The sequence below is a fragment of the Oncorhynchus tshawytscha genome, linkage group LG27 (genome assembly GCF_018296145.1).
Source record: "Oncorhynchus tshawytscha isolate Ot180627B linkage group LG27, Otsh_v2.0, whole genome shotgun sequence".
Classification (NCBI taxonomy): Eukaryota; Metazoa; Chordata; class Actinopteri; order Salmoniformes; family Salmonidae; genus Oncorhynchus; species Oncorhynchus tshawytscha.
In genome coordinates this window covers 1,670,697-1,686,125 of record NC_056455.1, presented here as the reverse complement: position 1 = coordinate 1,686,125, position 15,429 = coordinate 1,670,697, and the positions used below count along the sequence as shown (strand labels likewise).

General features: G+C 44.6%; 1 protein-coding gene across 1 annotated transcript; it reads left to right on the top strand.

The window, feature by feature from the left end:
- The first annotated feature begins 1,350 nt into the window (after positions 1-1,350).
- LOC112259126 (WD repeat domain phosphoinositide-interacting protein 1-like) lies at positions 1,351-15,224 on the top strand. Its single transcript, XM_042307597.1, has 12 exons — positions 1,351-1,719; positions 4,080-4,162; positions 4,708-4,877; positions 5,121-5,217; positions 5,400-5,497; positions 5,745-5,837; positions 6,302-6,372; positions 12,448-12,555; positions 12,682-12,846; positions 12,931-13,038; positions 13,581-13,729; positions 14,020-15,224. Exons 1-12 carry the CDS (start codon positions 1,643-1,645, stop codon positions 14,139-14,141), a joined length of 1,341 nt encoding a protein of 446 aa, XP_042163531.1. The 5' UTR covers positions 1,351-1,642; the 3' UTR covers positions 14,142-15,224.
- The last annotated feature ends 205 nt before the right edge of the window (positions 15,225-15,429 follow it).

The window sequence follows — 15,429 nt, the reverse complement described above, 5'->3', positions numbered from 1 at the left end:
CATCGCAGTGCCATTGGATTATATTAATGTTTCATGATTGATCAGCTAAGGAATTTGTAAAATACATTGTTTGTATGCATAGCTTTTGTGCAAACGGCAAATGTTTTTATTTATTTATATTTTTTACTCTGCAAAGCTTCACATATAGAAAGATGTGTCAAATATGGTCAGCAAAACATTCGATGGGTCCATCCATTTGATGCAGCACACTCCAACCGATCAAAACAATTCCTCGTGCCCAGAATGAAGGTGATATTAAATAATCGCAATCCTTTCATGTATAATGGGCGGTGCTCCCTGTACTTTTTCCGGGGAGTTTTATTGTAAATGAGGGGACTCGATTAATCTCGGCCGGGCGACCGAGTAGGCGTGTTTTGCACCGGGTGAAAGTGGATTGCATTCGTGGCTGTCTCCCTGGTGTGACGAAATCGGCTCAAAACAAAGTGATTTATAGCACGTGGAGTAACACCTTGATCACACTAACAGGATCATCGAGATTACACCAGAAATACATTAATTTCCAATGGAACGCTGCATTGCAATGCAGAGCGTTCTGTGTGGTACATGCATTGGATTTATCGTACCTCTATGCATCAAATTGTATGCATAGACAGATTGACGAAATGGTAGCAGAAGGTGAATGTTGAACTTTTCCTGCGTACTATTTTCGCAATGATGCTGTAGGTGCGACCAGGGCCTTCTTGCCATACAGTATACATTTTACATTTTACTTAGTCTTCACAATTACATGCCGCATCACAACAAAAAATATAATTGTACACATTAGCAACGTCTTCCGTAGTTTACTACTGGTACCGCACACAAGTCAAAGCAAAGCACAAGTTGAAATAATCCAATACGTGCGACACACTGCACACAATGAACGCCACGCACCGCAACCATTCCTGCAGATGAGTCGCAGTGGTGTGTATTGCCTCCCAATGAAATTAATGAATTTCTGCCTGAACACATACAGTTGACACAACCGATGTGCGTAATGAGTAGGATTCTGTGTTTTCACATGCAAAAGTGATTAGCTTTACCAATGAAAACGAGATAGAAAATTAAAACATTCATTTTTATTGAAAATATATGTTGTATGTTTCTGGACGATGCACTATGCCTTGTAGACAAAATGACCGAGCAGCACATACTGTTCGATTTGAGAAGGGCGCTCCTGCTCCTCCCTCCCCGCTTTCGACCGATCACGTAAAAGGCCTTTACCCAGTGCCGCGGTGCAGCATAATCGAATCCACCCAATCATATACATGTTTTGAAAAGGTTGTGCAATCTGAGTGGTGCAGAGGTAGTCTCCAAATTCCAACCAGCCAATAGAAAAGGGCACTAAAGTGACGCATTCAGCCCTCAGCTGTTTTTGTTTTTGTCTGCCTCCTGTTAACTCTATAGAAGTTAGGGTTAAAACAGAATACAAGCGCCGTGTTCTAAAATAGAAGAAACAACAAATACTTTTAGTTTCAGGATTCAAGCCATCAATTTCCAATTTGTATAGCATGTATTACATTGTAATAACTAATCTCAAGCGCATACGTGTGTAGAGGAGCTGGGTTTCGGAGTGATCGATCCGAACACAGGCCACTGAACTAGGGCAGTGGAGCAGGACAGGATCATCACTGTGGACGAGATGGAGGAACGGGAGACACCCGACGGTCCGGGAGGGCCTCAAGGCTTGATCAGCGCCTCGTTCAACCAGGACACCACGTAAGCAAGCGCCCTGTCTGCCAACTCGGGCCAGTTCTAGCGTATTCAACTTGTCACACTATTAGAAGGTTCTTCTTGCATAATCTAGGCAGTAAATCTGTATGCGTCTGTCTAGCTGTAATATGGTCTGTCTGTTGGTCTGTAGCAGATATATGTTAATGTATGAATTATATCTTCTTACCTAACCCACTTGTGCATGTAGTTTATCAATGTTAATACAATTGTCCCATGGTGTCTCATCAACACAGTTCCTAAATTATAGGTTAGTACCTTGTGAAGTACGCCAACACACTACGAAGGCTTATAGATAGATGGCCAGAAAAGGTATCCAGGCAAGATTTGACCTACAGTAGAGATACTGGCCAGCACAGCAGACTATTGTGCAAATTTATTTTTTTGTCTCGGATGATGACACATGCAATGAGTTGTGGAACTGTCATGATTTCTTGAAGCACTAAGGCTATCGCCACTGCATGCATGAGGCGGTTGGATGAATTGCATTATGACAAAGGGTCTTTGGGTATGGGATCCCATGCTAGGTAACATTATGACAAAGGGTCTTTGGGTATGGGATCCCATGCTAGGTAACATTATGACAAAGGGTCTTTGGGTATGGGATCCCATGCTAGGTAACATTATGACAAAGGGTCTTTGGGTATGGGATCCCATGCTAGGTAACATTATGACAAAGGGTCTTTGGGTATGGGATCCCATGCTAGGTAACATTATGACAAAGGGTCTTTGGGTATGGGATCCCATGTTAGGTAACATTATGACAAAGGGTCTTTGGGTATGGGATCCCATGCTAGGTAACATTATGACAAAGGGTCTTTGGGTATGGGATCCCATGCTAGATAACATTATGACAAAGGGTCTTTGGGTATGGGATCCCATGTTAGGTAACATTATGACAAAGGGTCTTTGGGTATGGGATCCCATGTTAGGTAACATTATGACAAAGGGTCTTTGGGTATGGGATCCCATGTTAGGTAACATTATGACAAAGGGTCTTTGGGTATGGGATCCCATGTTAGGTAACATTGTGAATGTTGGAAGTTGAGTGTGAGTGATAAAGGTGTAGCCAGACACTGTTGAGCTACAGGGCGGTTACAGGTGTAGTAACAGCCAGGTGGTCAAACACACATGTTCATGTTAGATCTCTGCCATTTTCCATCATCCTCAGACATGATAAGATAAGACAAGCAGCAGTTAGGCTATATGTTGCCTGGGATAGGCCTATATACCACTGAACCACACACCTGTTCAACTCTGAGTAGTGGTTGCCCTCAGGCACAGATCTAGGATCAGCTCACCCTCCACATAGCATAACCTAAACCATAAGGGGGAAAATGTTAAACTGATATTAGATCAGTGTCTACTCTAGAATTAATATGATCCTATATCTTCCTAGTCCATCCTATTCCACCTGTTGACAGATGCCTGCCCCTCCTTCACAGTATCTCTGTATATGCCCATAGTGTGCTTGATTATCAGGGGTGTTTGAAGTGCCTAGGGTGATCACATGACCCGAGTCAACTCTTGCTGTGTTGACTATACAGCACACGGTGTATCCTTCATTTCCCCCTGACTGCTATATATAGCTCAGTGGGTAGTGAGGCATTTCATGTATCCCCTACATTTCCTGGTAAGCGGAGTGTGTACAAAGGCTTTCCTTAGAAAACTTCCTCTGCCTTTAGTGGTCCAATCAGCCTTGGTCCAATCAGCCTTTCCACTCATAAGCGTGTAGTAATTTAAGAATGCACTGAGTAAAGGTAGTAGCTGATACAGGTGTCCCGGTTAGAGAACAAGGATAGGGAGAGAGACTTTTCTCCAATCAAATATCCATTTCATTTCCATTAATTACTTGTGGTTTTGATATTGGACTCACAGATAACAAAAATATAAATGCTGGAGTTGTTTTTTTTACAACTGCCTGAATTGTTTGTCACTGAACTCATTCGATTTTATTGTATGGTTTTTCCATTGTTTGTTCATTTAGTTTAAGAGGTATAGCGTGCGTAACTCTGTGTTGTTGTATGTGTCGAACTGCTTTGCTTTATCTTGGCCAGGTCGCAGTTGTAAATGAGAACTTGTTCTCAACTAGCCTACCTGGTTAAATAAAGGTGAAATAAAAACAAGGTAGATGATTATTTAGATTATGGCACAACAAGTGAACATCCAGCCTATTTGGTTACATCATATTAACAAACTGTAACCTTCAAGCAAACCTTGAGAGGAGATTATGATGAAACCATTATGGCGGTGTACAACACTACACCCCTATAGTGGATTATTAGACTATACACATAGTGGACACCATCTTGGATGTGTAACAACAGTTGGGTCTCTGTGTGTTTCAGGTCTCTATCAGTGGGCACTAAGTCAGGCTACAGACTCTTCTCTGTCACCTCAGTGGACAAGATGGACTGCATCCACGAAGGAGGTGAGTGAGTGTCCTTATAGCCTGTGTGTACTGGTAGCTACAGTTAAACACCTAGCTGGTATCCTAGCACCGGGACAAAACAAACACCCAATAAGCTGTGGTCAGGTCAACTAGCATGGTTGAACAGTAGTCTTGTAACCAGAGAACAAGTTGTTCTAAGCTGACATAGCCCTCCCACTCCCACTTATGTAAACAATGGTAGAGAGCAGTGTGTTACACCATAAGCCTGTTCCCAGTAATGCATTCTGCAAGTATTTGACCAGTGTTTCATATCACAGAGAGAGGAAAGTGTGTGATCCTATGAATGTTTTAGTTTGAATGAATGATGGAATGAATGATGCAAAGTGTGTGTGTGTGTGGTGTGTGTGTATTCTATGCGCAGTGTGTTTTATATTAGCACTTGTATGTGATTTAACCCTTCCCTCCCCCTTCCAACTTCCCTCCCTCTCCCTCCCCTTTTCCAACTTCCCTCTCCCTCCCTTTTTCCCCCCTCCCCTCCCTCTTCCTCCCTCTCCTCTCCCCTCCCTCTCCCCTCCCTCTCCCAGCGGAGTGTCCCGACGTGTACATTGTGGAGCGGTTGTTCTCCAGCAGTCTGGTGGCGGTGGTCAGTCTCTCCATGCCCCGACGTATGAACGTCTACCACTTCAAAAGGGGAACAGAGATCTGCAACTATAGCTACTCTAACAACATCCTCTCAGTCCGGCTCAACAGACAGGTAATGGACATATTCCAAACCCATTCCTCACCGCTACACTATTAGAAAAAAGGTGCTATCTAAAATGTTAAAGGGTTCCCCAAAGGACAGCCAAAGAACCCTTTTTTCTAAGACTGTATACTTAGGTCAGATTGAGGCCCCATTCCAATCCAATCTCTCTCACCAATCCTGAGATCAGTTCCCATTCCAAACCTATCCCATCTTCCAGCTCTGCTGCAACGTTTCCCTGTCTGTCCCCTATAGAGGCTGGTGGTGTGTCTGGAGGAGTCAGTCTACATCCACAACATCAAAGACATGAAGCTGCTGAAGACGCTGCTCAACACACCCTCCAACCCCTCAGGTACTGAATACGGACACAAACACACACAAATTTCATCATACCCTCAACTATGCTCAGTTTCTAAACACAGACAACCCCTCCAACCCCTCAGGTACTGAATACGCACACAAACACACGCACAATTCGTCATACCCTCAACTATGCTCAGTTTCTAAACACAGACAAACCCTCCAACCCGTCAGGTCTCTGTGCCCTCTCTGTGAACCATGGTAACTCCTATCTGGCGTACCCTGGCAGTCAAACCATCGGAGAGATCATGGTCTATGACACCAACAACCTGGTAAGACCTGATATTCAAATGACTTCTGCCACCGCTACTATTCAAACCACTGTCTGCACAGCACAACGCAGGGGGTATTCATGTTGACCCCAATGGCAGCTTGTGGGTTAGCTAGTAGAGTAGTTGGAGAGGTAGTTGAGCTGCCTTAATACTTTTGGGTACATTAAGTACAGTCATTGCATGTCACGGCTGTTGAAGTGGTCACAGGTTGATGATGTTACTAATGTGTGACCTGTGTTTTCCTCAGAGCAAGGTGACGATGATCCCAGCCCATGACAGTCCCCTGGCAGCCCTCACATTCAACGCTTCAGGAACCAAACTCGCCAGTGCCTCCGAGAGGGTGAGTCTGACTGTTCCTTTCTCTCTCTTTCTGGTTGTCTCCGCCTATCTTTCAACTATACCTCTCTCTGTCTCTCTCTCTCTCTCTCTATATATATATATATATATATATATATATATATATATATATATATATATATATATATACAGACATATACACTGAGTGTACACAACATTAGAACACTTACACCTGTTGTCTCACCCATTAACCCTCTGAATGACACACATACACAATGCATTTCTCAACTGTCTCAAGGCTTAAAAATCCTTCTTTAACCTGTCTCCTCCCCTTTATCTACACTGGTTGAAGTGGATTTATCAAGTGGCATCCATAAGGGATCATAGTTTTCACCTGGATTCACCTGGTCAGTCTGTCATGGAAAGAGCAGATGTTCCTAATGTTTTGTGCACTCAGTGTACATCTCTGTCTACGGTTCTGTCTGATCATCTCCTCCTCCAATCCAGGGTACAGTGATCAGAGTGTTCACCATCCCAGAGGGACAGAGGCTGTTTGAGTTCCGTAGAGGGATGAAGAGGTCCGTTTATACCAGACTACAGATACAACATGTGTAGACAGACTACAGATACTACATGTGGAGACAGACTACAGATACTACATGTGTAGACAGACTACAGATACTACATGTGTAGACAGACTACAGATACTACAGATACTACATGTGTAGACAGACTACAGATACAACATGTGGAGACAGACTACAGATACTACATGTGTAGACAGACTACAGATACTACATGTGGAGACAGACTACAGATACTACATGTGTAGACAGACTACAGATACTACATGTGTAGACAGACTACAGATACTACATGTGTAGACAGACTACAGATACTACATGTGGAGACAGACTACAGATACTACATGTGTAGACAGACTACAGATACTACATGTGTAGACAGACTACAGATACTACAGATTCTACATGTGTAGACAGACTACAGATACTACATGTGTAGACAGACTATAGATACTACATGTGTAGACAGACTACAGATACTACATGTGTAGACAGACTACAGATACTACATGTGTAGACAGACTACAGATACTACATGTGTAGACAGACTACAGATACTACAGATACTACATGTGTAGACAGACTACAGATACTACATGTGGAGACAGACTACAGATACTACATGTGTAGACAGACTACAGATACTACATGTGTAGACAGACTACAGATACTACAGATTCTACATGTGTAGACAGACTATAGATACTACATGTGTAGACAGACTACAGATACTACATGTGTAGACAGACTACAGATACTACATGTGGAGACAGACTACAGATACTACATGTGTAGACAGACTACAGATACTACATGTGTAGACAGACTACAGATACTACAGACACAACAGATCAAATGAACAGTTATTTGTCACATGCGCCGAACAGGTGTAGACCTTACCATGAAACGCTTACTTATAAGCCCTTAACCAACAATGCCGTTTTAAGAAAATATTGACTAAATAAAGTAATAAAAAAAAACATGTAACACAATAAAATAACAATGTGGAGGCTATATACAGGGGGTACCGATACAGAGTCAATGTGGAGGCTATATACAGGGGGTACCGATACAGAGTCAATGTGGAGGCTATATACAGGGGGTACCGATACAGAGTCAATGTGGAGGCTATATACAGGGGGTACCGATACAGAGTCAATGTGGAGGCTATATACAGGGGGTACCGATACCGAGTCAATGTGGAGGCTATATACAGGGGGTACCGATACCGAGTCAATGTGGAGGCTATATACAGGGGGTACCGATACAGAGTCAATGTGGAGGCTATATACAGGGGGTACCGATACAGAGTCAATGTGGAGGCTATATACAGGGGGTACCGATACAGAGTCAATGTGGAGGCTATATACAGGGGGTACCGATACAGAGTCAATGTGGAGGCTATATACAGGGGGTACCGATACCGAGTCAATGTGGAGGCTATATACAGGGGGTACCGATACCGAGTCAATGTGGAGGCTATATACAGGGGGTACCGATACAGAGTCAATGTGGAGGCTATATACAGGGGTACCGATACAGAGTCAATGTGGAGGCTATATACAGGGGGTACCGATACAGAGTCAATGTGGAGGCTATATACAGGGGGTACCGATACAGAGTCAATGTGGAGGCTATATACAGGGGGTACCGATACAGAGTCAATGTGGAGGCTATATACAGGGGGTACCGATACAGAGTCAATGTGGAGGCTATATACAGGGGGTACCGATACAGAGTCAATGTGGAGGCTATATACAGGGGGTACCGATACCGAGTCAATGTGGAGGCTATATACAGGGGGTACCGATACCGAGTCAATGTGGAGGCTATATACAGGGGGTACCGATACAGAGTCAATGTGGAGGCTATATACAGGGGGTACCGATACCGAGTCAATGTGGAGGCTATATACAGGGGGTACCGATACCGAGTCAATGTGGAGGCTATATACAGGGGGTACCGATACCGATTCAATGTGTGTGGGTACAGGTTAGTCGAGGTCATTTGTAGATGTAGGTAGGGGTAAAGTGACTATGCATAGATATTAAACAGTGAGTTGCAGCAGTGTAAAAACAAGAGGGGGGTTACCAGCCTCAGCATCCCAAGTAAATGCATCACAGATTTCAAGTAATAGACACATCTCAACATCAACTGTTCAGAGGAGACTGCGTGAATCAGGCCTTCATGGTTGAATTGCTGCAAAGAAACCACTACTAAAGAAGAAGAGACTTGCTTGGGCCAAGAAACACAAGCAATAACATTAGACCGGTGGAAATCTGTAATTTGGTCTGATGAGTCCTAATTTGAGATTTTTGGTTCCAACCGCCGTGTCTTTGTGAGACGCAGAGTAGGTGAACGGATGATTTCCGCATGTGTGGTTCCCACCGTGAAGCATGGAGGAGGAGGTGTAAGGGTGTGGGGGTGCTTTGCTGGTGACAGTGTTTGTGATTTATTTAGAATTCAAGGCACAATTAATCAGCATGGCTACCACATCATTCTGCAGCGATAAGCTATTGACTATTTGGCCAAGAAGGAGAGTGATGGAGTGCTGCATCAGATGACCTGGCCTCCACAATCACCCGACCTCAACCCAATTGAGATGGTTTGGGATGAGTTGGACCGCAGTGTGAAGGAAAAGCAGCCAACAAGTGCTCAGCGTAAAATAAGGCTCTAACATAACAAAATGTTTAAAAAGTCAAGGGTTCTGCATACTTTCCGAATGCACTGAATATAGGGCAGCAGCTTCTAAGGTGCAAGGTTGAGTACTGAATGGTAGCCGGCTAGTGAAGGCTATTTAACAGTCTGATGGCCTTGAGATAGAATATGTTTTTCAGTCTCTCGGTCACAGCTTTGATGCACCTGCACTGACCTCGTCTTCTGGATGATAGCGGGGTGAACAGACACTGGCTCGGGTGGTTGATGTCCTTGATGATCTTTTTGGCATTCCTGTGACATCGGGTGCTGTAAGTGTCCTGGAGGGCAGGTAGTTTGGCCATGGTGATGCGTTGTGCAGACCGCACCACCCTCTGGAGAGAGTTGCGGTTGTGGGTGGTGCAGTTGCCGTACCAGGCGGTGATACAGTACGACAGGATGCTCTCAATTGTGCATCTGTCAAAATTTGAGGGTCATAGGAGCCAAGACAAATTTCTTCAGCCTTCTTAACCACACTGTCTGTGTGGGTGGACCATTTCAGATGGTCAGTGATGTGAACACCGAGGAACTTGAAGCTTACCACCTTCTCCACTGCGGTCCCGTCGATGTGGATAGGGGGGTGCTCCCTCTGCTGTTTCCTGAAGTCCACGATCAGCTCCTTCGTTTTGTTGATATTGAGTATGAGGTTATTTTCCTGGAAATACTCCCCCAGGGCCCTCACCTCCTCCCTGTAGGCTGTCTCTTCATGGGTGAACAGAGAGTACAGGAGGGGGCTGAGCACGCACCCTTGTGTGGCCCCAGTGTTGAGGATCAGCGAAGTGGAGGTGATGTTTCCTATCTTCACCACCTGGGGGCAGCCCGTCAGGAAGTCCAGGACCCAGTTGCACAGGGCGGGGTTCAGACCCAGGGCCCCGAGCTTAATGATGGGCTTGGAGGGTACTATGGTGTTGAAGGCTGAGCTATAGTTAATGAACATCGTTCTGACATAGGTATTCCTCTTGTCCAAGGCAGTGTGCAGTGCGATGGTGATTGCATCCTCTGTGGGTCTATTGGGGCAGTAAGCAAATTGAAGTGAGTCTAGGGTGTCAGGTAAGGTAGAGGTGTAATTATCCTTAATTAGCCTCTCAAAGTACTTAATGATGACAGAAGAGGGTGCTATGGGGCAATAGTCACTTTGTTCTGTTACCTTTGCTTTCTTGGGTACAGGAACAATGGAGGACATCTTGAAGCAAGTGGGGACTGTAGTGTCTGTGGTATCTGTAGTCTGTCTACACATGTAGTGTCTGTAATATATGTAGTGCCTGTAGTGTCTGTGTCTGTTGTATCTGTAGTGTCCCCTTCTGAGGGGGAAAAGGCGTTGTCGTGCCCTCTTCACAACTTTCATGGTGTGTTTGGACACTACAGATACTACAGACACTACTGTTACTAAACTCAGCAAAAAAAGAAACGTCCTCTCACTGTCAACTGTATTTATTTTCAGCAAACTTGTGTAAATATTTGTATGAACAAAACAAGATTCAACAACTGAGACATAAACTGAACAAGTTTCACAGACATGTGACTAACAGAAATTTAATAATGTGTCCCTGCACAAAGGGGGGGTCAAGTAACAGTCAGTATCTGGTAAAAAAGTAACAGTCAGTATCTGGTGTGGCCATCAGCTGCATTAAGTACTGCAGTGTATCTCCTCCTCATGGACTGCACCAGATTTGCCAGTTCTTGCTGTGAGATGTTACCCCACTCTTCCACCAAGGCACCTGGAAGTTTCTGGGGGGAATGGCCCTAGCCCTCACTCTCTGATCCAACAGGTCCCAGATGTGCTCAATGGGATTGAGTTCCGGGCTCTTCACTGGTCATGGCAGAACACTGACATTCTTGTCTTGCAGGAAATCACACACAGAACAAGCAGCATGGCTGGCGGCATTGTCATGCTGGAGGGTCCTGTCAGGATGAGTCTGCAGGAAGGGTACCACATGAGGGAGGAGGATGTCTTCCCTGTAATGCACAGCGTTGAGATTGCCTGCCATCTCAGTCCGATGATGCTGTGACACACCGCCCCAGACCATGACAGACCCTCCACCTCCAAATTGATCCTGCTCCAGAGTACATGTCTCTGTGTAATGCTCATTCCTTCGACGATAAACGTGAATCCGACCATCAGCTCTGGTGAGACAAAACCGCGACTCGTCAGTGAAGAGCACTTTTTGCCAGTCATGTCTGGTCAAGCGACAGTGGGTTTGTGCCCGTAGGCGACGTTGTTGCCGGTGATGTCTGGTGAGGACCTGCCTTATAACAGGCCTACAAGCCCTCAGTCCAGCCTCTTTCAACCTGTTACTGATGGAGGGATTGTGCGTTCCTGGTGTAACTCGGGCAGTTGTTGTTGCCACCCTGTACCTGTCCCACAGGTGTTATGTTTGGATGTACCAATCCTGTGCAGGTGTTGTTACACGTGGTCTGCCACTGCAAGGACGATCAGCTGTCCATCCTATCTCCCTGTAGCGCTGTCTTAGGCGTCTCACAGTACGGACATTGCAATTTATTGCCCTGGCCACATCTGCAGTCCTCATGCCTCCTTGCAGCATGCCTAAGGCACGTTCACGCAGATGAGCAAGGACCCTGGGCATCTTTCTTTTGGTGTTATTCAGAGTCAGTAGAAAGGCCTCTTTAGTGTCTGAAGTTTTCATAAATGTGACCTTAATTGCCTACCATCTGTAAGCTGTTAGTGTCTTAACGACTGTTCCACAGGTGCATGTTCATTAATTGTTTATGGTTCACTGAACAAGCATGGGAAACAGTGTTTAAACCCTTTACAATGAAGATATGTGAAGTTATTTGGATTTTTACAAATTATCTTTGAAAGACAGGGTCCTGAAAAAGGGAGGTTTCTTTTTTTGCTGAGTTTGTGTAGACCGACTACAGATATTGCAGACACTGCAGATATTAGACACTACATACACTACAGATACTACATACACTACAGATACTACATACACTGCAGATATTACACACTACATACACTACAGATACTACATACACTGCAGATATTACAGAGACTACATACACTACAGATATTAGACACTACATACACTACAGATACTACATACACTGCAGATATTACAGAGACTACATACACTACAGATATTGCAGACACTGCAGATATTACAGACACTACATACACTACAGATACTACATACACTGCAGATATTACAGACACTACAGATACTACAGATATTACTGATAATACAGAACAGACACTACATGTGTAGACAGAATACAGATATGACAGCCACAGATACGACAGACACAACAGGTACTACATGTGTAGACAGACTACAGAACGATTCCAAGGTATTGTAGTGGTAGTTTTGGTATCTTGCGGGATGATCACTCTTACCATGTGTGTCTGTGTCTCAGGTATGTGAGTATCAGCTCGTTGTCCTTTAGTTCAGACGCACAGTTCCTCTGTGCCTCCAGCAACACAGAGACGGTCCATATCTTCAAACTGGAACAGCACAGCCCCAGGTACTCACTGTTTACTCTCCAGATTTTGTTGTGTTGATCGTCTTCCGACTTGTCCCTTTCTGGTCCTCAGTGGCTAGTTGTCTCCTCTGCCTGTCTCCTCTGCCTGTCTCCTCTGCCTGTCTCTAGTCGAGATGGCGAGTCTCCTACGTGGGGTGCCTACGTGGGGAAGATGTTCACAGCAGCCAGCACCTACCTTCCCTCCCAGGTCTCTGACATGATGCACCAAGACCGGGCCTTTGCCACCGTACGACTCAACATGTTCGGACTCAAGAACGTATGCGCCTTGTCCACGTAAGTTTGTGTGTTTGCGGGGGGATGCAGGGCGGGATGGTGTGTCACTTTATTTTACAGTCCTATTACTTGCTATATTTTCAGGGTTCAGAAGCTACCTCGGCTGCTGGTGGCATCATCAGATGGACATCTCTACATCTATAACATTGACCCACAGGACGGAGGAGAGTGTGTTCTGGTCAGGAAACACAGGTGAGGGACTGGGTTCTGGTCAGGAAACACAGGTGAGGGACTGGATTCTGGTCAGGAAACACAGGTGAGGGACTGGGTTCTGGTCAGGAAACACAGGTGAGGGACTGGGTTCTGGTCAGGAAACACAGGTGAGGGACTGGGTTCTGGTCAGGAAACACAGGTGAGGGACTGGGTTCTGGTCAGAAAACACAGGTGAGGGACTGGGTTCTGGTCAGGAAACACAGGTGAGGGACTGGGTTCTGGTCAGGAAACACAGGTGAGGGACTGGGATCTGGTCAGGAATCACAGGTGGGGGACTGGGATCTGTGTGTGTGAGCCTCAGAGTTGGGGTCAATAACATTTCAATTCCAGTCCATTCAGGAAGCAAAATGACATTCCAATTAATTTCAATGCTTTTCAATGAGGGAAATGTGGAATTTGATTTACTTTCTGAATTGACTGGAATTGAAATGGAACTGACCCCAACCCTGGTGAGCATATGTGTGTGCTTAAGCATGTTTGTATATGTGCGTGAACTCAGGCTCTCTTTGTGTTTTCTCCAGGCTATTTGAAGGAGGTGAGGCGCCACAGGAAGCACGACAGGAAGAGAAGGAGTCAGAGGATGGAAGGTCCCTCCCACCGTCAACCAGCCCATCATACGCTGCCACTGTGTCCCTCCCCTCGACTGCACCCTCTTCTACCACTCTCACAGGTAATGTGTGTGGTTTGCTTCATGAATGTAGTATGTCTTACCTTGTGTGATTAAGGACTTTTTTCAATCCGTATCACAGAAGTTTAGCTTTACTGCGTGATTGAAATTTAAGGAAATGTTCCCGCTTTAGCGGAAACTGCATCACGGTAAACGCTGCATATGTCGGCTCAATTGGAAATGACCTTTAAATGTGTATTGTGGAATCTGTAAATCTTCAGCTTGATAGACTGAATACAGTCCTAAATCTGGTGACGTGCCCTGTAATCTCTCTTCTTCTATCCTCTTCCCAGGCTACTCAGAGGATGGAGGGGCTGAGAAAGGGGATGTGATCCCTGAACATGAGTTTGCCGAGGGACCCGTCTGTTTGGATGATGAGAACGAGTTTCCTCCCGTCAGCAAACAGACCAACTGACCCACCACTTCCCTGGAACCAATCAACTGGAGCCATTCACGCAAGAAGGAAGTATATCAGTGTTAAGAGAACCCCCCCACCCCATGTCCCCAACGAGCCCATGTCCCCACCGATCAAATGGGAGAAACGTAGATGCCACAGTGTTGATTGGTTACTCTAATGTGCCATTCAGAAGTAGAGTGTGGCTAGATAGTGGACCCGTCTCTGTACATTGTCTTATACCTGGAACTAAAGGTCAGTATGAATACAATTTAAATCCATTCCCTTAACTATCAGAAGGGAAGCAGGTCTGGGCTATGAATTTGTAGCCTTCCTCTAGTCTAATATTAACCAATATTTAACCTGGTTAAAAAGGGACTTTAATATTGAATTGCAATCATATAGAGCTATTGAGAAGTGCTCTGAGCTTTTTACTTTTATAACCTGTTTAGTATCATTTAGTGATTTATAACACTGACTGGATAGTGGGGTCCGAGTCATATTCTGCTGCTTGATGCAGATTGGCTAGAACCCAGTGTAGGGTGGAAGAGGGCAGAGAGGGGCACAGACAGAGTGCGTCTTATCAGTGGGCTATAGCTGTGTCACGCCCCGAGAGAGAAGAGGGGGGAGGGAAAGAGAGGGGATGGTGGAATAGAGAAGGAGAGAGACGGCGTTCTATCATAGGTCTTGAGGTGATGTTTTTGAACTTATCTCTAGAAGAAAGGTGGGAAGAATAATAAAATACTGATAATGTGAAAAAGTTGATTAATAGTATTGTAGATCCTTACAGGTCCTTTTATTTCACTGATAAAATTATTAACACCATTGACTAAATAATGTTGAATATTGTAAAATTTCAGACATGACGTAGATGTTTTTACTTTGTAAAAAATAATGTTGACTTGTACTAAATATTATTTTGGAATATGAAATTACAATTATTCATCAATGCATTAGACCTACGGTAATTAAGTGAAGGTCTTGGCGGAAAGTGGATTTTTATTGTTTGTGTATAATGTGTATGTATATATTATATGTGTGTGTGTGTATATATACAGTTGAAGTCGGAAGTTTACAAACACTTAGGTTGGAGTCATTAAAACTTGTTTTTCAACCACTCCACAAATGTCTTGTTAACCAACTATAGTTTTGGCAAGTCGGCTAGGACATCTACTTTGTGCATGACAAGTTATTTTCCCAACAATTGTTTACAGACAGATTATTTCACTTATAAGTCACTGTATCACAATTCCAGTGGGTCAGAAGTTTACATACACTAAGTTGACTGTGCCTTTAAACAGCTTGGAAA